The sequence below is a fragment of the Manis pentadactyla genome, chromosome 2, assembly GCF_030020395.1.
Source record: "Manis pentadactyla isolate mManPen7 chromosome 2, mManPen7.hap1, whole genome shotgun sequence".
Taxonomy (NCBI): Eukaryota; Metazoa; Chordata; class Mammalia; order Pholidota; family Manidae; genus Manis; species Manis pentadactyla.
The window spans coordinates 51036818-51061175 of record NC_080020.1 but is presented as its reverse complement, the minus strand read 5'-3'; the positions used below and the strand labels follow the sequence as shown (position 1 = coordinate 51061175).

At 37.2% G+C, this 24358-nt stretch overlaps 1 protein-coding gene across 5 annotated transcripts in view; it reads right to left on the bottom strand.

The window, feature by feature from the left end:
• The window catches only part of EPB41L4A (erythrocyte membrane protein band 4.1 like 4A), a 278688-nt gene that overhangs the window by 21262 nt on the left and 233068 nt on the right, over positions 1 to 24358 (bottom strand). For 4 of the 5 annotated variants that reach the window (XM_036886897.2, XM_036886896.2, XM_057492681.1 and 1 more), the window contains one exon: positions 17920 to 18039. The exons of the other annotated variant lie outside the window; for it this stretch is intronic. In XM_036886897.2, coding sequence (XP_036742792.1) covers positions 17920 to 18039 — 120 coding nt within the window. The remainder of the gene's footprint in view (positions 1 to 17919; positions 18040 to 24358) is intronic. 5 annotated transcript variants of the gene reach the window in all.

Here is a 24358-nt window from a genome sequence, read left to right as displayed (position 1 = left end):
TCACTGCAATTCCAAGTACTCATGAAGTCACAGGTACTTGAAATATGTGATCTGACTTAATGTTCAGCAAAATCTGGTGAGGATCCTATTATCTGTGCTGCAGAGGTGACACTAAATTTGTGGAGATTAGATAATAAACCAACACTGAAGAAGGCAGCCAAAGGTCTGACAATAGCACCTAGCAATTTTTTTTCTTTAGTCAAAAAAATTTTTTTTTCACATTTCAAACTGGGACCTTACTGTTCAAATTGTTTGACTTTATTCACTGAACAATACACGGGTGGCATCTTTCCACATCAGCCAGTTCATTGCCTTCTTCGGGGATATATAGTATTCCATGTTATGGATGCACCATAATGTATTTCATCAGTCCTTTCTTGATGGACTGAGTTGTTTCAAATGTTTGGCAATGATGAACTTTGCAGTGACCACCTCTGTGCTTATTCTGCTGTGTACAAATGCCTAGAAGTGGAATTGATTGGCCCCAGGGGATGCATATTTAAAATTTTGATTGTTATTGCTCAAATGCCCTCCACTTCCAAGGTTGTGCCAATTTGTACTCCCAAATCTCCACTTCCCCTACTCTCAGTCAACACTGGGTATTCTCTTTAAAAAAGAATTTTTTTTCAAACAGGAACAATGACACTTGTTATTTTATTTGTACTCTTCCACTCTTTCTTTTATTTTTTAAATTTTGTATTAAGGTATTATTGATATATACTCTTATGAAGGTTTCACATGAAAAACAATGTGGTTACTACATTTACCTATATTATCAAGTCCCCACCCATACCCCAATGCAATCACTGTCCATCAGTGTAGTAAGATGCCACAGATTTAGCAATTTCTTGATTGTCAACAAACCTCAGATATTTAAAGTCATAGCTCAAATAAAAGAGCACAGTTTGTATATATAAAGTAATCCATCATCTTGAAGAGCTATAACACTCCCTTTTGCCTACTTGATATTTCCATTTGATTGCCCACTTAGTTTCCCAAACCTAACAGAACAAAAATCTGGACATTCTCTTCCCACACATCCCCAGCCCATCTCAGTAAAACAGCATGGCTACCCACTCCATCCAACAGCACAAAAGCTATCCATGTCATCCATGACATCTCTCACACTACAAATCTGTCAGATCTGCCTCCAAACATGTATCTCCTCATTTTCACCACCACCATCTTTTCTGCTAAAACCATCTTTCACACCTGGACCATTGTAAAAGTTTTCTAACTGCTCTTCCTGCTTCCTTTCTTTTCCCAACCTGCTTTTTACTAAGCAGCCAGAGCAACTTCTGAATGAACTACTCTTCAAATAGATTTTTTTTTACTGCAACTTCAAAGACTTTTAAAAACTGCATTTTGGCGATATCTGCGATATAGTTAATCAAGTTCAGTTACAAACTTATCCTAAACATCTGCTAAATTTTTTTATGATTTACTTTTAAACTAAATTCAAGATAGATATACAACAACCTCTTAATGGGGGCTCTTTCATACACTGCATTGTTCCAAAATGATCCTCTACCTGATCTGATAGTTCGGTCATGCAGATAAGATTAAAAAGAAAGTTTAAAAAGGGTTTAAAGGAGGGGCGGAAGATGGCCCGTGAGTAGAGCAGCGGAAATCTCCTCCCAAAACAACATATATCTATGAAAATATAACAAAGACAACCATTCCTAGAATAAAGACCAGACGACACAGGACAATATCCAGACCACATCCACACCTGAGAGAACCCAGCGCCTCGCGAAGGGGGTAAGATACAAGCCCCGGCACCGCGGGAGCCGAGCGCCCCTATCCCCAGCTCCCGGCTGGAGAAGAGCAGGCAGAGCGGGAGGGAGACGGAGCACAGGACTGCCGAGCACCCAGCCCCAGCCATCCGGGCCAGAGTGCAGGGCGCTCGATACTAGGAAAACAGGGCAGCAAGAACAGTGAACGGGCACTGGAGGCTGGGCGACAGAGGACATAAGAAAAGCGCGCGACCATTTTTTTTTGCTTTTTTGCTGTTTTGTTTTGGCGAGCGCTTTTTGGAAGTCTTAAAGGGATAGGGACCCTAATACGAGGGAAACAGGGCAGAAAGACCGGTGAGCAGAGGCCTGGGGCTGGCACCGGAGAATAAAGAAAAACGAACGACCACTTTTTTGTTTTCTTTTTTTTTTATTAAAAACTTTTTTTTTTTTTAATTTAAAAATTTTTTTTTCTTTTTTTTTTTGGTGGTCGTTGTTTTGTTTTGGCGAGTGCTTTTTGGAAGTCTTAAAGGGGCAGGGCGGGTCACTTAATCAAGAGGTAGGGAATCCGGGATCTCTGGGCACCCTAACCCCTGGGCTGCAGGGAGCAGGGAGGCCCCCTACGGAGATAAATAGCCTCCCAGCCGCTCCTGCTCCAACGCGACTCCACCATTTTGGAGTAGCTGCCCGAGCCAGGCCACGCCCACGGCAACAGCGGAGATTAACTCCACAGCAGCCGGGCAGGAAGCAGAAACCCTGTCTGCCCGCAGCTGCCCAGCACAAGCCACTAGAGGTCGCTGTTCTCCCAGGACAGGAGGGACACAAACCAACAAGGGAAGTTCTTCCAGCCGTCACTCGTCCCAGTTCTGCAGACTATTCCTATCACCATGAAAAGGCAAAGCTACAGGCAGACAAAGATCACAGAGACAACACCAGAGAAGGAGACAGACCTAACCAGTCTCCCTGAAAAAGAATTCAAAATAAGAATCATAAACATGCTGACAGAGATGCAGAGAAATATGCAAGAGAAATGGGAAGAAGTCCGGAAGGAGATCACAGATGCCAGAAAGGAGATCGCAGAAATGAAACAAACTCTGGAAGGGATTATAAGCAGAATGGATAGAATGCAAGAGGCCATTGATGGAATTGAAATCAGAGAACAGGAACGCATAGAAGCTGACATAGAGAGAGACAAAAGGATCTCCAGGAATGAAACAATATTAAGAGAACTGTGTGACCAATCCAAAAGGAACAATATCCATATTATAGGGGTCCCAGAAGAAGAAGAGAGAGGAAAAGAGATGGAAAGTATCTTAGAAGAAATAATTGCTGAAAACTTCCCCACACTGGGGGAGGAAGAAATCGAACAGACCACGGAAATACACAGAACCCCCAACAGAAAGGATCCAAGAAGGGCAACACCAAGACACATAATAATTAAAATGGCAAAGATCAAGGACAAGGAAAGAGTGTTAAAGGCAGCTAGAGAGAAAAAGGTCACCTATAAAGGGAAACCCATCAGGCTAACGTCAGATTTCTCAACAGAAACCCTACAGGCCAGAAGAGAATGGCATGATATATTTAATGCAATGAAACAGAAAGGCCTTGAACCAAGGATACTGTATCCAGCACGACTATCATTCAAATATGACGGTGGGATTAAACAATTCCCAGACAAACAAAAGCTGAGGGAATTTGCTTTCCACAAAGCACCTCTACAGAACATCTTACAGGGACTGCTCTAGATGGGAGCACTCCTAGAAAGAGCACAGCACAAAACACCCAACATATGAAGAATCGAGGAGGAGGAAAAAGAAGGGAGAGAAGAAAAGAATCTCCAGACAGTGTATATAACAGCTCAATAAGCGAGCTAAGTTAGGCAGTAAGATACTAAAGAGGCTAACCTTGAACCTTTGGTAACCACGAATTTAAAGCCTGCAATGGCAATAAGTACATATCTTTCAATAGTCATCCTAAATGTTAATGGGTTGAATGCACCAATCAAAAGACACAGAGTAACAGAATGGATAAAAAACCAAGACCCATCTATATGCTGCTTACAAGAAACTCAACTGAAACCCAAAGACATGTACAGACTAAAAGTCAAGGGATGGAAAAACATATTTCAAGCAAACAACAGCGAGAAGAAAGCAGGGGTTGCAGTACTAATATCAGACAAAATAGACTTCAAAACAAAGAAAGTAACGAGATAAAGAAGGACACTACATAATGATAAAGGGCTCAGTCAAACAAGAGGATATAACCAATCTAAATATATATGCACCCAACACAGGAGCACCAGCATATGTGAAACAAATACTAACAGAACTAAAGGGGGAAATAGACTGCAATGCATTCATTCTAGGAGACTTCAACACACCACTCACCCCAAAGGATAGATCCACTGGGCAGAAAATAAGGAAGGACACGGAAGCACTGAACAACACAGTAGAGCAGATGGACCTAATAGACATCTATAGAACTCTACATCCAAAAGCAGCGGGATATACATTCTTCTCAAGTGCACATGGAACATTCTCCAGAATAGACCACATACTAGGCCACAAAAAGAGCCTCAGAAAATTCCAAAAGATTGAAATCCTACCAACCAACTTTTCAGACCACAAAGGCATAAAACTAGAAATAAACTGTACAAAGGAAGCAAAGAGGCTCACAAACACATGGAGGCTTAACAACACGCTCCTAAATAATCAATGGATCAATGACCAAATCAAAATGGAGATCCAGCAATATATGGAAACAAATGACAACAACAACACTAAGCCCCAACTTCTGTGGGACACAGCAAAAGCAGTCTTAAGAGGAAAGTATATAGCAATCCAAGCATATTTAAAAAAGGAACAGCAATCCCAAATGAATGGTCTAATGTCACAATTATCGAAATTGGAAAAAGAAGAACAGATGAGGCCTAAGGTCAGCAGAAGGAGGGACATAATAAAGATCAGAGAAGAAATAAATAAAATTGAGAAGAATAAAACAATAGCAAAAATCAATGAAACCAAGAGCTGGTTCTTCGAGAAAATAAACAAAATAGATAAGCCTCTAGCCAGACTTATTAAGAAGAAAAGAGAGTCAACACAAATCAACAGTATCAGAAACGAGAAAGGAAAAATCATGACGGACCCAACGGAAATGCAAAGAATTATTGGAGAATACTATGAAAACCTATAGGCTAACAAGCTGGGAAACCTAGGAGAAATGGACAACTTCCTAGAAAAATATAACCTTCCAAGATTGACCCAGGAAGAAACAGAAAATCTAAACAGACCAATTACCAGCAACGAAATTGAAGCGGTAATCAAAAAACTACCAAAGAACAAAACCCCCGGGCCAGATGGATTTACCACGGAATTTTATCAGACATACAGGGAAGACATAATACCCATTCTCCTTAGAGTTTTCCAAAAAATAGAGGAGGAGGGGATACTCCCAAACTCATTCTATGAAGCTAACATCACCCTAATACCAAAACCAGGCAAAGACCCCACCAAAAAAGAAAACTACAGACCAATATCACTGATGAACGTAGATGCAAAAATACTCAACAAAATATTAGCAAACCAAGTTCAAAAATACATCAAAAGGATCATACACCATGACCAAGTGGGATTCATCCCAGGGATGCAAGGATGGTACAACAATCAAAAGTCCATCAACATCATACACCACATCAACAAAAAGAAAGACAAAACCACATGATCATCTCCATAGATGCTGAAAAAGCATTTGACAAAGTTCAACATCCATTCATGTTAAAAACTCTCAGCAAAATGGGAATAGAGGGCAAGTACCTCAACATAATAAAGGCCATCTTTGATAAACCCACAGCCAACATTATATTGAACAGCAAGAAGCTGAAAGCATTTCCGCTGAGATCGGGAACTAGACAGGGATGCCCACTCTCTCCACTGTTATTTAACATAGTACTGGAGGTCCTAGCCACGGCAATCAGACAAAATAAAGAAATACAAGGAATCCAGATTGGTAAAGAAGAAGTTAAACTGTCACTATTTGCAGATGACATGATACTGTACATAAAAAACCCTAAAGACTCCACCCCAAAACTACTAGAACTGATATCGGAATACAGCAAAGTTGCAGGATACAAAATCAACACACAGAAATCTGTGGCTTTCCTATATACTAACAATGAACCAACAGAAAGAGAAATCAGGAAAACAACTCCATTCACAATTGCATCCAAAAAAATAAAATACCTAGGAATAAACCTAACCAAAGAAGTGAAAGACTTATACTCTGTAAACTACAAGTCACTCTTAAGAGAAATTAAAGGGGACACTAACAGATGGAAACTCATCCCATGCTCGTGGCTAGGAAGAATTAATATCGTTAAAATGGCCATCCTGCCCAAAGCAATATACAGATTTGATGCAATCCCTATGAAACTACCAGCAACATTCTTCAATGAACTGGAACAAATAATTCAAAAATTCATATGGAAAAACAAAAGACCCCGAATAGCCAAAGCAATCCTGAGAAAGAAGAATAAAGTAGGGGGGATCTCACTCCCCAACTTCAAGCTCTACTATAAAGCCATAGTAATCAAGACAATTTGGTACTGGCACAAGAGCAGAGCCACAGACCAATGGAACAGACTAGAGAATCCAGACATTAACCCAGACATATATGGTGAATTAATATTTGATAAAGTTGCCATGGACATACAATGGCGAAATGACAGTCTCTTCAACAGGTGGTGCTGGCAAAACTGGACAGCTACATGTAGGAGAATGAAACTGGACCATTGTCTAACCCCATATACAAAAGTAAACTCAAAATGGATCAAAGACCTGAATGTAAGCCATGAAACCATTAAACTCTTGGAAGAAAACATAGGCAAAAACCTCTTAGACATAAACATGAGTGACCTCTTCTTGAACATATCTCCCCGGGCAAGGAAAACAACAGCAAAAATGAGTAAGTGGGACTATATTAAGCTGAAAAGTTTCTGTACAGCAAAAGACACCATCAATAGAACAAAAAGGATCCCTACAGTATGGGAGAATATATTTGAAAATGACACATCCGATAAAGGCTTGACGTCCAGAATATATAAGGAGCTCACACGCCTCAACAAGCAAAAAACAAATAACCCAATTAAAAAATGGGCAGAGGAACTGAACAGACAGTTTTCCAAAAAAGAAATACAGATGGCCAACAGACACATGAAAAGATGCTCCACATCGCTAATTATCAGAGAAATGCAAATTAAAACTACAATGAGGTATCACCTCACACCAGTAAGGATGGCTGCCATCCAAAAGACAAACAACAACAAATGTTGGCGAGGCTGTGGAGAAAGGGGAACCCTCCTACACTGCTGGTGGGAATGTAAGTTAGTTCAACCATTGTGGAAAGCAGTATGGAGGTACATCAAAATGCTCAAAACAGACTTACCATTTGACCCAGGAATCCCACTCCTAGGAATTTACCCTAAGAATGCAGCGATCAAGTTTGAGAAAGACAGATGCACCCCTATGTTTATTGCAGCACTATTTACAATAGCCAAGAATTGGAAGCAACCTAAATGTCCATCAATAGATGAATGGATAAAGAAGATGTGGTACATATACACAATGGAATACTACTCAGCCATAAGAAAAGGGCAAATCCAACCATTTGCAGCAACATGGATGGAGCTGGAGGGTATTATGCTCAGTGAAACAAGCCAAGCGGAGAAAGAGAAATATCAAATGATTTCACTTATCTGTGGAATATAAGAACAAAGGAAAAACTGAAGGAACAAAACAGCAGCAGAATCACAGAACTCAAGAATGGACTAACAGGTACCAAAGGGAAAGGGACTGGGGAGGATGGGTGGGTAGGGAGGGATAAGGGGGGGAGAAGTAGGGGGGTATTAAGATTAACATGCATGGGGGGGTAGGAGAAAAGGGAGGGCTGTACAACACAGAGAGGGCAAGTAGGGATTCTACAACATTTTGCTATGCTGATGGACAGTGACTGTAAGGGGGTTTATAGGGGAGACCTGGTATAGGGGAGAGCCTAGTAAACATAATATTTGTCATGTAAGTGTAGATTAGTGATACCAAAAACAAAGCAAAAAAAAAAAAAAGGGCAGTTCCTGTGTGGTAACCTCCAATGAGTTCTACACAAGGGTATAAAGGTCATATAAAAGTGTAGGCAAAGGGTCTGTTTGTTTTTATACAGAGGATCAAAGCCTAATTGGGCTACCCCAAAAATGAACTAAGATACTATATGAAAAAGAACTTCCAACATCTGCACTCTCTGGAAGACTCATGCCAGAAGATGATCATCAAAAAACCCCAACAAAGATCCACGCACTGCTACAGCTGTAGATGCACTCATCCCACCAGTTCCTGGACTTGCCATGGGAATGAGGAAGGAGATATCTAAGCTGGCCTGTGCATACAGTAAAACAACAAATTTGACTGGATCTATACTGTTGGAACTCAACCAAGAATTTGGAGAAGTGCAAATTGTAGCGCTCCAAAGTCTTACAACTACAGACTATTTACTGTTAAGAGAACATATGGCATGTGAACAGTCCCCAGGAATGGGTTGTTTTAATTTGTCTGATTTCTCTCAGACTGTTCAAATTCAGTTGGACAATATCCACCATATCACAGATAAGTTTTCACAAATGCCTAAGGTGCCTAACTGGTTTTCTTGGTTTCACTGGAGATGGCTGGTAATTATAGGTCTGCTTTGGTTATGTAACTGTATTCCTATTATGTTAATGTGTGTACGCAATTTAATTAGTAGTTTAAAACCTGTACATGTTTAAGTTACTCTACAAGAAGATATATCAAAGAAATAATCAATCTTCCCATGTTTTCTTCCGTCTGCTACTCCTATAGCTTTTCTTCTTCCTTCCTAATTACAACCCTTAAATAGAATTCGTGCCTCAAATCGAATTTACCGAGTATCATAATTCTTCCAAGTGATAAAGATACCTCAAGACAAATACTGGGCATAAAAGCCACAGGGAATAAATCTGCAAAGAAGTAAGAGGTTAACCTTTTCAAACAATATTGCTTCTCTCTCACTTACCAACTTTACATTTCCCTGTATGGCCCCGGAAGATGACTGGTTAGCCAGAGACGGGTAAGATTCCTCAAGGGAGGAACAACCTAAGACAGGCATAGTCGCAGGGGGGCCATCAGGTGAGAAATTGGGGATCAACAGAGGTGAGGCTTAGAACCTCACCCCCCCTGTTCTGAGAGAAATCTTCTGCATACGTGGATGTTTTATTGCCCTGGTCTAGCTTGGATTAACACATAGTCTACAGGCACACACCTGATCATCTACATTTGCTCTCTTACAACACTAAACTATGTTTTCTACCTTTATCTTGTATCTACCTACCACTTCAGCATTTTATTAAAAATAATAATAATAAAGAGAGAAATGTGGTATCCACATATAAATCAAGTATAAAAACCAAATGGGTATTCATATTTGAACTGTTTAGAGTTCATAATGCATGAGCAAAACCGAAAGTTTCTGTGATGACTGCCCTTGTACTGTTCACTATGTAACTTATTCATTATGTAAGAATTTGTTCTACATGTAAGAACTTGTTTGTTATGCCCCAGAAGATTGGAGACTGACGAAAATTAGGCTTGGGGTGGATTAATGATTGTGCATTGAGCATTGACTCCCCTATACAGAATTTTATTGTCATTAACAACCATTTGATCAATAAATATGAGAGATGCCCTCACAAAAAAAAAAAAAAAGGACAGACTTCCAATGGTAAAATAAATAAGTAACCGGGATGTAATGTATAGCATAAGGAATATAGTCAAGATATTGTAACAGCTTGGTAGGGTGATAGCTGGAACCTAGAATTATGTATATAAATGTTCTACCACTGTGTTGTACACTTGAAACTAATGTTATGTAATACTGTGCGTCAACTACCCTTCAATAAAAAATAATTATTTAAAAAAAAAAAAAAAAGGGTTTAAACTTAAAGTACCATTAGGTCCTTTTCTGATTTCAGCTGACCTGATAGGAACATTACCAAATTTAAAGATATTTCTCTACCTCAAAAGAGTATTCCAAAACTTCTGGCCATACTGGAGTAACTAGTATCAAATGAACTACCACCACCACCATCCCATTCTCAAGAACTATAAAACAAAACAAAATATACAAAATCAAGAACACATGCTAGGCTGTGACAAAACCTAAAAAGCCCCAACCTATCAAAGCATAAACCAAACTTATAAAACAAGATCAAGAGGTCCAAAGTAATTTAGTTGCCTGCCAGAACAAAATTTAACAATATCTAAAGGAAAACAACATAATCTAGACATCCTATATTAACTAAAATTTTTAGCATAGCATAAAAATATTACTGTACATGCAAAGAAGCAGGAAATATAATCAAAATCAGTGGCAGGATAGGGGGTTGGAAATATTCAATAAAAACAGATTTTGAAATGCTTGGATGTGGAAACTCACCAACAAGGGCTTTAAAATATATTGTATAAATATATACAATTTAAAGAAAAATATAAAAATAATTTAAAGGAAAACATAGTCATAATAAAAGGATGGGAAATCTTGGCAAGGAAATGTAAAGTATTTTTTAAAAATACTAAAATTCCAGAACAGGAAAGTATAAAGTCCACTGGTTTAATAGCAGATGACTACACAGGGGGGAAAAAGGGTTAATGAAGTTGAAAACAGGTCAAAAGAAATTATCAAGATGAACAAAGTGAGAAAAAATATTTTTGAAGTGAACAAAACCTCAGTTGCTTGTGGCACAGTATCGGATGATCTAACTACATAAATTGGGTGCCCAAAAGGAGTGGACAAGAAAGTAGGTCAGAAAAACATAATAGCCAAAAATTTCCCAAATTTGGTGAAAATATCAAATTACAGAAACCAACTAAATATAAAGAAAACCTGCTCTGAGCCACACCACAGTCAAACATCTAAAAACTAAATATAAAGAAAAAATCCTAAAAGCAGGTAGTGGGCAAAAAAAAAAAAATCCTATAGAATAAAGGCTGACTTCTAATCAGAAACGGCAGACAACAGAAAAATCTCTTTAAGATATGAGAGAAAAAACTATCAACCCAGAATTCTATAGCTAATGAAAATATCTGTTTCCAAGAAGCATAAAACAGACATTTTTGTGTAAAATAAAACTGAGAGAATTTATCATCTGCAGGTCTGTACTGTAAGAAATATTAAAGGAAGGAAAATGGAATATCAGAACTAGAAAAAGGAACAGAACACATTGGTAACAATAAATATGCAGGTAATTGTATTCATTTCCTATTGCTGCTGTAACAATTTACTACAAGTTTAGCAGCTTAAAACAACATAAATTTATTGCCTTGCAGTTCTGTAGGTCTGAACTGACACAGGTCTCACTGGACTAAAATCAAGGAGCTGACAGACTGCAATTCTTGCTGGAGACTCTATAGGAAAGTCCATTTCCTTGCCTCTTCCACCTTTTAGAAGCTGCCCACATTCACTGGCTCATAGTCACCTCCTCCATCTTCAAAGCCAGCCACAGCAGGTTGAGTTCTCTCAAACTGAATCACTGACTTACACTTCTGTCCATTTTTCCACTTTTAAGAACCCTTGTGATTACTTTGAGCCCACTTGGACAGTTTAGAATAATTTCCCTGGCAGAGAGTCAACTGATTAACAGTCTTAATTCTACCTGCAACCTTAATTCTGCTTTGAAATAATCTAACTTAAAATATTTACAAGTATGGAGATCTACATATGGACATATGTAGGGGGCTATTTTCTGCCTACCTAACACATTACCTATAAACATTTTTCTTCTTTTCTTGATCTCTTTTAAAAACAACTTAACTGTTTAAGCAAAGATAATAATATTGTCATGTGGGGCTACTAACATGAAAAAATAAAGTATATGACAATGGCACAAAGCACCAAGAGAGGGGACAAATGGACCTATGTTTTCCAAGATTTCTAAATTTTACCTGAAATTTTACTCTAATAACCCTAAACAAATTGTGATACTTTAATGGGTCATACTGCAAGCCATAAAGAAACAACCAAATAATAGTAGAAAGTATAGGTAAGATGTCAATAGAAAGAGTAAAATGGGGTTCCAAAAAATATAATAGGAAATGAGGAAACACACAAAAAAATATGTACTATAACTAGGAAGCAAAAGTAAATATATTAAACCCCAAAATATTCATAATTTTATTAACTGTAAATATATTCAACATTGAATTTAAAAGATAGTGATGTCTGACTGGATTTTTTAAAAAAAGAGACAAGACCAAGTACATGCTGTCTATAAGAAATCAAGACATGGGCTTTAAATATAAAGATGAATTTAGGCTTAGGTAAAAGGATTAAAAGGATATACCATGCAAGCAGTGTGAAAAAGGTGTAATGGCTGTACATATACACACATATAAGAGTGTGTGTGTGTGTGTGTTTGTGTGTGCAATGCACATACAGAAAGGAGTATTTCCAGAGTAAAGAGGACATTTCATAATGATAAACGGGTCAATTTATCAGGAAGACAAAAAAAGTTTTAAATATGTATGCACCTAACACCAGAGTTTTAAAATAACTTGAAGCAAAAACTGACAGAACTAAAGGGCAAAACTGACAAATCCACAGTCATGGAAATCTTAAAATCCCTCTCTCAATGCCTGGAAAGTAGACAAATCAGAAAACGCATAGACCACTTGGAACAATGCTATCCGCTAACTAGATCTGCTTGACATTTATGGACTACACCCAATGACTGAGAACACGCATTCTTTGCAAGTCTACAAGATCATTCATCATTAAAAACTATATGGTAGTCTTAAAACAAGTCAATAAATTTCAAGGGATTAAAATCTTACAGATTTTTTTTACCACAATGGAAATGAATAAAATAATAGAATGAGATATCTAGAAAATCCCAAAATATTTGGAAACAACATACTATCAAAAAACACCATGGTTACAGAAATTAAAAATTATTTTGAAATGCTTATAAAAATATGTGAGATACAGTTAAAGCAACACTTAGAGGGATATTTGTAAGTTTGCACTTACATTAAAAACAGAAAGGTTTAAAAATCAGTGTCACCTTAAGAAGAAAAAAGAAGAGCAAATACAGCACAAAAAAACGGAAGTGACAGAGAATGGAAATCAATGAAATAGACAAATTAGATAATGAAGAAAGTCAACAAAACCCAAGGTTAGTTCTCTGAAAAGATAAAGGAAAAAACTAAAAGAAAACAAAAATTATGAACATCAGGAATGAAAGAAGTGATGTTACAACCAATATTAAAGGATGCTTACTAAATAATATTTAAATTCTAATTACTGATTACTAAAGAATTATTATGAACAAATATTTACATAAAAATCTGATAACAGATAAAATGAACAAATTTTTTAAAAATACAAATGACCTGAACCTACACATTAATAAGTAGAAAATATGAATGGCCCAATATCTGTTAAAGGAATTGAGTTTGTAATTTAAAACCTCCCACAAAAAAAAATTCCAGGCAGAGATGGCTTCATTGGTGAATTATACCAAATATTTAAGGAAGGTAATGCTGATTTCACATTAACTCTTTCAGAAAATAGAGAAAAAAAAACACTCACCAAATTATCTTAAATGACCATTATATCACTGTTACCAAAGTCTAACAGAGACACTACAAGAAAATTATAGGCCATTATCAATATACAGAAAGGAAAACACATCAGGACCACAAGGGGGCTACCCCAAAATTGCAAGGATGTATCATTCAAAACTGAATCAATTTAATTCCTTCACTAACAGAATAAAGAAGAAAACCCATATGCAATCATCTCACATGAAGAAAAAGCTCAAAACTCATTTATAGTAAGACTTTTAAACTAGGAACAGAAGGGATCTTCCTCAGACTTACAGCCAGCATCAAACTTAATGTGGCACATTGAATGCTTTCCCCCTAAGAGAACAAACCAAGAATTTCTATATTCTTACCAGTTTCATTCAACATTGTAATTCAACACTGTACTGGAAGATCTTAGCCCAAACATTAAGGAAAGAAATAGAAATAAAAGACAAAAAGATTTAGAAATGAAGGAATGCTCTCTCTGTTCACAATCTGACTGTAAATGTAGAAAAACCTTAAGAAATTTTTTAAGAAAAGCTTCTAGAGCTATGAAGTCAGTTTATCAAGGTGGCAAGATACAATGTCAATATTTAAAAAACAATTTGTATTTCTATATATTAACAACTGAAAAATAACATTTTAAAAAGTATAGTTCAGTACCATTAAAATATTAAATATTTTGGATTAACTTTAACGAAATAAATACAATAGCTTTACTGAAAACCAAAAAACATTGCTGAGATAGGTAAGACATTAATATTTTCAAGTGTTGCAGAGATTCAACACAATCCTAAAGCCTATATTCTTTTTTTGTTGTTGTTGTAAAAACCTAATAAGTTGATTCAAAAATTTACATAGAACTGAAAAAGATCTAAAACAGGCAAAATAATCTTGAAAAAGAGAAAGTCAAATTTGGAGAATTTACCCTACCTGATTCAAGTCTTACTATAAAGCTCTAGTAACCAAGACGATGTGGTAGTCTAGGGCTAGACAAATAGATCAAATAAATAAAATTGGCCCACATATAAGCAGTCAATTGATTTTTCAAGAAAGGTCCCAAGGCATTCAAGTGAAGACAGTCTTTTCAACAAATGGTACTGGAATAACTGGGCAAACATGTGGAAAAAACTTCTCCATGTCTACCTCTACCTCATACATATGGACAATTAGTTCTACATGGATCATAGACCGAATTATAAGAGCCAAATCTATAAAGCTGCTAGAAAAAGATAGGAGAATATCTTTGTGACCTTGGAGTGGGCAACTATTTCTTAAAATGCAAAAAAACCTTAACTATAAATAAAAAAAAAAGAAGATATACTGTTCTTCATTAAAATTTTAAATGTTTGCTTATCAAAAAAAACATAAAAAGTAAACCACAGCCAAGATGAAAGTATTCACAATACACAAATCTGAAAAACAACTTATATCCAGATTATATAAAGAACCCTACAAATAAAAATTTAAGAAACAATCTAATTAAAAATGGGCAAAAACTTGAACAATTTAAAAATGAAGATACATGAATAACCAATAAGCACAGGAAAATATGATTAACATGATCAGCCATCAGGGAAATGCCAATTAAAACCACAATGGGCTACCACTTGAAGCCAATAGACCAGCTCAAATGAACAGGATAGACAAAACCAAGTATTGGCAAGAATGGGGCAGAACTGGAACTCTCATACATTGCTAGTAGGGGTATAAAATGATACAAACTCCGGAAATCATTTTGGTAGTTTCTTAAGAGATTTAGCATGATTAGAAATATCTTCTAACTTAGCAATTCCACTTAAGTATTTACCTCAGGGCAATAGATAACATACTCCCCAGATATACTTGTATAGAATTCCCACAGCAGCTTTTAACAAAATAGCAAAAACTGGAAAAAATCCTAATGTGCATCAAGAGAAGAATAGATAAATTGTGGTATAATCACACAGAGAACTATTACCCAAAAATTTTAAATAACCACTGATGCACGTAACAACATGAATTAATCTCAAAAACATATTGAATGAAATAAGCCAGATCTTAAGAGTATATAGTGTATAATTACATTTATCTGAAGTTCAATAAGAGACAAAAACTAATTGATGGTGCTAGATACCAGAACAGTGGTTACCTGTGGGGATGGGAGCTGAATAGAAGCAGCATGAGGGAACTTTTTTATTCTGTATCTTGACTGCCTGATTAGCATGATAGATACACTGTACATACAACTGTCAAAATTCATTGACTTGTACATGTAAGATTGAGAGCATTTCTATGTAAAGTTCACCTCAAATTATCTACAAAAAATTAAATTCCTTAAATTAAAAAAAATTATTCCTTAGACTGTTAATTGACTTTCAGATCACTCACTTAAAAATGATTAAATCTCCAGGCCCATGTACAAATATTTGCCCCATAATATAATTGAATTATAGTTAATTTTCCCCATAATATAAATGAATAATAGTAATTATAATACTCAACAACTTTGGATTTATCCTATTTACCGATTTTATTTATAAATGAATTGTTCCATTTATTTATTATTGCCTCCCATAGTGTTTTTTAACTTCTACAAAGTTTGTATATAGGATTTTTCCTAATTTTATTTTATTTTTCCCATTTTTTAATAAATGAGATTTACTACTGGCATTTAATTGAATTTATAGTACTTTAGAAATGATTAGAAAACTGAGTGCTGTTTGGAAGATTTAATACCAAGTCACCAAACATTGTACATATCAAGTTCCTCCCCATAGAAGGTGATTCCACATAGAAAGGCAAAAGTATGGTTGCAAAAGGTTTTCTTGTGGCTGTGCTGGGGCTCTATGCCTTGTGGTTACACTGTCTACAAGGTCTTGATCCTTGCAGATCTAAACCTCTTTTTTAGTGGAATTGGGGGAAGGTGGTATCCAAGACAAAGGAAAATTTTTATTAACTTCTGCTTTAAATTGAACATTTTAATTAGGTTCCAGAACAAAAACCTTATGGAGTAATGAATAAAATCTACAAGGTGTATGCTAGATAGTGACTGCTTGTAAATTCTCTATTATAGAAGAAATGTCCATTATGATAAACTACTGAGAAAAACAAAAGCACACTCTGGGTTAACTTCTAATTATAAATTAAGCATCTAAGACTGAGAAGCATCCCTTAGAGTCACACAGGGTTCTAGCATGTACCCTCCAGACCCTCACCCTGACCTCTGTTAACCTGAGCTGGCACCTTCTACCTGGCTCCTTCAGAGCTCCCCCCATCTACCTATGCAGTCTGTCTCTGCCTCCACTCCTCAGCATCCTTCCAGTGCCCTGAGACTCTAATCCCACCTTCCATGAGTAAGCACCACACATCTAACCACCCAAGATCAGCAAGGGATGGGTAGTTAGTCCCAGCTCACTTTAAAAAGGTATGCTTTGATATATACAATGGAATATTACTCAACCATAAAAAAAGAATGAGATTTGGTCATTTGTGACAACATGGATGAACCTAGAAGGAATTATGCTAAGTGAAACAAGTCAAACAGAAAAAGACAAATATCATGTGATTTCATTTACCTATGAAATCTAAAAAACAAAACAAATGAGCAAACAAACAGAAATAGACTCATAAATACAGAGAACTGGTGGTTGCCAGATGGGAGAGGGAAGGGATGGGGGATGACTGAAATAGATGGAGGGGATTAAGAGGTACAAACTTTCAGTTATAAAATAAGTCACAGGGACAACAAATACAGCATAGGGAATCAATAATATTATAATAACTGTAGTAACAGATGGTACCTACACTTACTATGGTGAGCATTTTGTGATATATATAACTGTCAAATCAGTACATTGTACACCTGAAACTAATAGAATATTGTATGTCAACTACAATTTTTAATAAAGGTATATTTTGGAAAGTACAGTAGGGGTGGGTATTCTAATCTAGATGATACATGCATTAAAAAGCAAACATAAACTTCATCAGCTCAGAAGAAAATTAATTTGGGGGACTGGCAATCTCATCATTAAGGGGTAATTGTGTTCACACATGGCATTGCCTAGCAACAGAAGGAGCAGGTAAATCCCAGCATTGGGGTGTAATGAATCACTCACTGCCTACTGCTCACAAATGGTAATTTGACGGGAGGATAGTCACGTCTGGGTCAATCTCCAACAAGACTTCAGATAATTCTGCAGCTCAAACTGAGGGAAGCAGTGGTATTTCACCAATAGCCAGGCTCCAGAACAAAGAAGACTATTCCTACTTATTCAGTTGAATGTACGCTTTTGTTTCAAAATGAGACAAAACAAAACGTGGTTTTGATGGCCTTGTTTTTTATGACATTTTGTTTTGGCTATGCTGCAACTTCTCCAGCTTCAGATATAGTTAATGAACGTCACAAATACCAGAAGGTAAATATGACAAGCAAGCAATGGGATAATCATAGCTGAACTAATCACTTTAGAAGACCTCAGAGAGACAGCCCAGTCTGCCCTAGACTCTGCATGCCACTCTAAGCTCAGTGTTTCTGAGTCAAGGTATAAAAAGAACCCACGTACGAGCGAGATCTGTGTCTAGATCGTCTGTTGTTGGGGTCCGCCTGGTTTTTCTCCTTTTGTCTCCTTAAAACAGCTTCCCACTGTGGCGCTGAATCAACCATGTCATTCTCCTGCCGTGTTCTGAAAACAAAGACCATTCATCTAAAGTTAACATCCACACATGTGATGCTCTGTTTTTCTGTTCATCCTACACTGGCTTTTAAAAGTCATGAAGAAGTTATCAAGTAAGTTATTTCTAAGTTATTAAGAAATGAAAATTTAACAAGAAGCAATTTTATCATGACCACTTGAAGGAAGGAATGTATTAACTGGATTAATAAATCTGTAAGTAGATAAGTATATATACACACATATAAGTATATGTTATAATATTTATATATAAATATATAAGTATATATTAGTTTCAGACTTTTATTTTTGGCTTAAGATTTACTAGGAAAAAGACATGTCGCACAAAAATTCATTTAAAACATATTTAGGTTTTCACTGATGAAAATGGTGTCTGCTATACAGCCATCTCGCATTATGAAACAAAATCATTTTAACGTACTAATTAAAGTAGCAATGAAAAATTTTACTTTAAAATGCTCTTAAAAATTCATACTAATTGTCAAAAGTTTTCATGGATAATAAGTGCAGATATAATTCCTATTTTTTAAGACAGAAAACTAGAAGTGCAAAACATTAAGCACGGTAGCACAGCGCCTTAGCAGCTGAGTAGGCACATACCATTCTGATTATGGCTGCTCACATGGTGAAGAGGTAAACAGGCTGCATTCTCAGCATGGTCAGGGGCCAGGCAGGGAATGTCAATAAGGGAAAGGGAATCTAGAGCCAGGGGAACTGGGGTGCATATATGCACCCACCATGTGAGATCACAGGGCCGTATTACCAAATCCTCTCATTTTTGAAAAGATAATGTCCCCCAATTCTGGACTTTTAAAGTGAACTCTTCCAATTTTTAAGTACTGGGAACCGATTCTAAGTGGTAAGATATTGTTTGAACCTAACAAAACCCATCCACAGACCACGGTGCAGAAGTTTTGAAGTTCTATTCTATCAAGCCTACTAACAAGGGCGAGGTGTTGCAGGCAAAAGGAGGGGAAGAGCAGAAGAGGCAAGTGCTTAATTACTGTGCAAATACTGTCTGGATGCACTGCAACAGGACTGCGAAGTCGTGAGTATTCCTTGCAAAAATCAAACGCTTAGTTGAGTATTCAAGTTTTAATTTGTGTCAATTCCTCAGAAAGCCGCTCAGAGGGTTCACATCACGCCCTGATGCTCCCAGCATGGAACTGCACAGCAGTCATTCCAGTACTGGGAATGCATGAGCAAAACTGCTTCAAAGTAAAAATGAAAAGAACAGACAAGTTTGGAATCATTTCTCTCTCTGAACAGATGTGACTTGGTTGCCCTGTTACAGCACTTGGTTTAGACATGGGGGTGGATATCTGGATTTGCTCATACGAGCAATCAGTAAACAAGTGACAAATGTTCATTTCACATATAGCTTAAACCAAGACAATATGAAGCAAATTCAAGTTAAAAAGAACAGTACCTCCTGAGGAAGAAACTGTTTAATAATAAATCTCCAGGGATTAAAGAGGAATTATATTAAGCAAGAAGTTATATGTGACACACTTCAAGCCTTTGAACTGTATTTCCTCACTAACACTTTCATTTCTAACAGGTTCTTATTAAAAATTAACAGGATATGGTCATGATATGTCACAGATTCAAGAATATAACTCACTCGTGGCATGTACAGTGGAAATTAAAATTGAACATATGTTGCTATAGATCTTAATATTAGAAATACATGAAGAAAAATTTGAGATCATTATTACTCATTCTTGAGATCATAATTATTAACCATTCTTTGAAACAAACATGCTCATTGAAAATGCCATATGCGTATTCATACACACACATACACATGTATATTTTTAATAGGTAGAATGCACACCTCCAAGCTGTTCTATGCAGCACGTGATAGCCTGCTGTGGGAGCAATCCAGACACTCCCAGGACTGAGGGACCCAGAGTTGGGTGAGACAGTCAGTGGGCAGGTATCACGCTGGCAAGGAGTTATCTCCCCTCCCACAGAAACCCACACCTCCTGTTGCCCAGGGAAAAGACAGAACACCCAGTCTGCTACCTCCTAACCCTGAAGTCTCTCAGACTACAGCCTCCATTCAGAACTAAATCACTGCGTAGTTCACGGGCAGGACTGTATTTCATGATGTTACATTTTATCAGGAAGTCAGCATCTTTAAATATTTTTGAGAGGTCAAGCCTGCCAGCAAGACCAAGGCCTGACCTAGGCAAACAGGCTGACCCCAAGGACAGACATGTCACAGGCAACATCAGCACGTGGTCATTCTCTTCTCGTGGGGAATTCAGCTGCTTACCTTCATACTCAGACTTTACTCTGATGACGAAAAAATTAAAACTCCTGAGACCTTAGCACACATAGTTCCTATACCTTGCTAACAATAACTAAATCAGAAAGAATTCAGACTATGGCATGTACCTTTAAATTTTATTTATCTAACTGAAAAGTCTAAAGTGAGGGCAGTGAAACCCTGTCACTTAATACCCTGGTGACCCACGTTTCAGAGACAGATGCCCTCTACTGGTGATACTGTTCATAAATATTCTAACAAGGTACATTAAAAATGTAAGGCTCACTGGAGAGTCACAATAGAAGCCCATTTTCCTGAGTAATGGATGGTGTGGCTGCCTTAGCCTGTAATGAAGTTTGGAATTACACCCTTACAAAAGGCCTCTGGTTAACGGTACCTCATTACAAGAATGAAAGTGTCATTTCTTCCATCACTGAACTGCTCCAGAAAACACAGGTGCTATGTGGAAAGAAAAAAATCTAGCCTAGGAGCAGGAGTATTGTAACACTTAGTCTTTAAGAGGCAGAACCGAACTGTTTTGTTTATGCATGAGTGAAAAAAGAAATCTTCAAATGTAAAAGACATCTCCTATAACAATTCTGCCTGTAAGTCCCATTTTAGGTGTGGGATATACAAGTGGGTTTTTTTTTTTTTATTCTTTCCTGCTATATTTTAACTTTGATGTGGAGATTTAGAAAGAAAAAAAACACTGTGAGCATTATAACAATTTGGTACCTTTTAAAAAGTCTTAATGTGCTCTTACATGACAGTCATGAAAGTGTAAAGGGGGAAAAAGGAATTCACTGTAGTTTACATGAGGGATAAATTCATTTTCAAATGTCATGTTTAGAGGTGGACCTCAAAAATGCTAATGTATCCTTCAATGTTATAACCATATTTATCATATTTTGTCTACTTTCTCATCTACAACTATGGAGAGTTAAAAGCTGGAGTAGGAAGCCTTATCATAACAGGGCTTTTGTTTTTTAATTAATGTATAAAGGAGAGCATTGCTTTAGAATAGCATATATTCCAGCAGTGTTTCAGTAAGAGAGTTCTAATATATTCCCCAGTTTCACCAAACTTCAACACCCTACTTCTGCAGACCATCTATGCAATTTAGATTTTAACTACATTTGACACTTCATTAAAGTTTGCAAAAGGTTTTGAAGATGAAATGCCATATAATCGTTTGATAACAATAATAAAGATAATGACTATTCCTACTCTCTCTGTCCCATCTTCCCAATTACAGTTCTGCCTCTGCAGCAGAATTCTTCACATTAGCAAATTAATTCTTATATAAATGCCTAAGGGTTTTCCTTTGCCCTCTATCTTTAGTCAAGCTATTTTGTTCCTTAATCGGTTCTTCCTTCATATCAGCTCTTAATTCACTTCTCATTCACTGAGATAAAGACCATGTTTAATGCTGAACCTGATAAATCTTATGGGGCAAATGTACAATAAAGCTTCAAGAAGATACAAGCAATTCTCAGTGCTCCTGAGTTCTGCCTCATCCCACCTCTGCCATTATCTGACCCAGAGACCCTGGGCAAACGACTTATCTGCTTGGTCACGTCTCAGTTTCTTTATCTGCCAAATTATTGCCAAGAGCCTTTCTAGCTTCAAAACTCTATCTTCCTCTATTTGTGTTTTATTTCCAAGCCAGGCAAACATGCTAAAACAAACCTCTATTCTTCAGCTATAGCACAACTTTCCAGATAATTGCTTCATATGGCCACTCCATTGCTAATATTACATCTGCAGGTCCCAACTGATCGTGGACTTGTATTTCTCATCAACTGCACTCATTTCTGGATCACCTGCTATAAACCAATCTTCTTTTTTTATTCCTCATAATTTTTCTTCCCTAGGGAAATTTATGTTGGTTCCAGGCATCTGTCAACATACTCCCAGAAGACCAGCAAGCAAAAATTCATTTGCTTTTCTCAATGTTCCCCAAGCATCAGTAAATTACTCTTATTTGCTCTTAAAGGTGCTTCTGTCTCTTCCACTTACTCCTTATGCTCTCCCTACAGAAAAGGACAACCTTTGGTGCTATTTCCCTTCCAAACTCTTCTACTTTCATGATCTCGCAACCTGCTTTACCTTCTCTCAGTCATCAGACAGCATTCCGCAGTTGCTGCCGCTTTGCTCTTCCACAGTCATCTCTGTCAACTTTGATTATGCTCTGGGAGCCCTAAGGCATTCATATCAAATGTCTCAATCTTGATATGACTTATGAAAGTGGAAATCAGAAACCCTTGCAATCGGCAGCATCAGTTTTCACTGGCTTTGTGTGAACTGCCCTCTCCATACCCACAATTTTTATCTTGTTTGCATCCCTGACCTAAATCAAGGACAGGGTGCTAGGGAATGCCTGCAGGAACCAGTTACCTATTTTCAGGCTATTTGAAAGAAATGCCCACTGGTTAAGCTTGCTATCATCCAAAACACATTTTTTTACCTGGTGTACAGAGACAATAAAGCACTTTTTTAAAAACCAGTCTTAACAACAAAAACCCTCCCAAAACCATCACCTTCTAGATTTGCCCTATGCAGATGTAATGTCTGCATTAATTGCAGTGCCACAGAGGACAGTTTCTTCTTTTCTTTTTAGAAAAATAATACAAAAGACCTTGTGAAACATTTAAAATATTTAAATCTATCTTAATCCATTATTCAGATACAAATTCTAAAAGACATCATCAAGGCAGGGAGATACTGTAACAACATGTGTGGCAGAACAAGTTCATGTTAGAACACTGACTTCTTTCTTATCAAACAGGGAGCTGGGCCCATTTTACAGATACAACAGGGACTTCAGAGAGCTCTGAGCAGTTCTCATTCATCTAGTAGAACCTGCCCTACTGCTTTGTAGGGCAGGTTCTACTTTTCAAAGCACATCCATTATCTCCTAGATCTTTAGGAACTTGGGAGGTAGGCAGGGTAAGTATTGTTCTACTTTGTGTGTGAGAAAGCTAAGATTCAGATGGTAAAGTCACCAGCTCCTAGCCACAGAGCTCTTCAAAGCAGGGTCAACTTCCTACCACAAGTTTCCTAATTCTTTGTTCTGTTCTCCACTGAGCACAAGTGCACACACAGGCGCACACACAGCTTCAAGTACATACTCATGTGTTTATGATGCAAACACCACAGAATAAAATTACAGAAAGGTCCAAATAGTCCCTGTTGCCAAGTCACTCTAGTCCTGCTCTTATCCCAAGCTTCTCCCATTGCTCTTACTCTTTTAATGCTCACCAGGCTCCAGAGTTACTTCCACTTTTATGTTTATGCAAAATACTCCAGACTTCTCTGTGTCCCTGCCCCCACCCCCTCCAAATCTCCCACTTCAAAATCCTAAAAGCCTAGCAACACATCAAAGCTAATGACTTTGAGAAATCCACAGATTCTCCCCAGTGAATGCTCAAAGGACTGCTGATTTTCATCAATAGCACAGAAGAATATTTTGCAGACCCGATTCTTTGAATGTGAAGGGTATTTTATTAAGCTCAAGGTATTTTCAAGGAAAGCTCATCTATGAAGGTTTCACTCTAATGGTCTACTTCCTAGGTTCCCCTTTAACACATGCCCTGGGCAAGCCCTAAGCACAGCCCACAGACCCAAACCTACAGACACAAGCTGGCTGACCCACCCGAGCTCAGATAAAAGATTCAAAATTCTCACTAGTAAAAACTAACACAACCTAATATTCACATAGAGCGCTAACTTTATACCACCTTGTACCTGCTAGGTTCCCAATTTGATGAATTTAATTGAACCAATTGTTTCACAAATCAGTATAGCAAAGTAGTCTCTAAAGAAAACTTAAAGCATTTTAATCCTGCCGGTGAATTGAAATACCAATTTAATTTCCCAATATCAATCTATTCTTTGCTATTTAGATCATAATGACTATTTCATAACTTTTAGGGGTCACACAGACACTCCTTTAGGAATGTGATAAAAGCTACAGACCCTATCACCAGAAAACTGTACATCTGGAAACACACAGAATTTTACATACAATTTCAT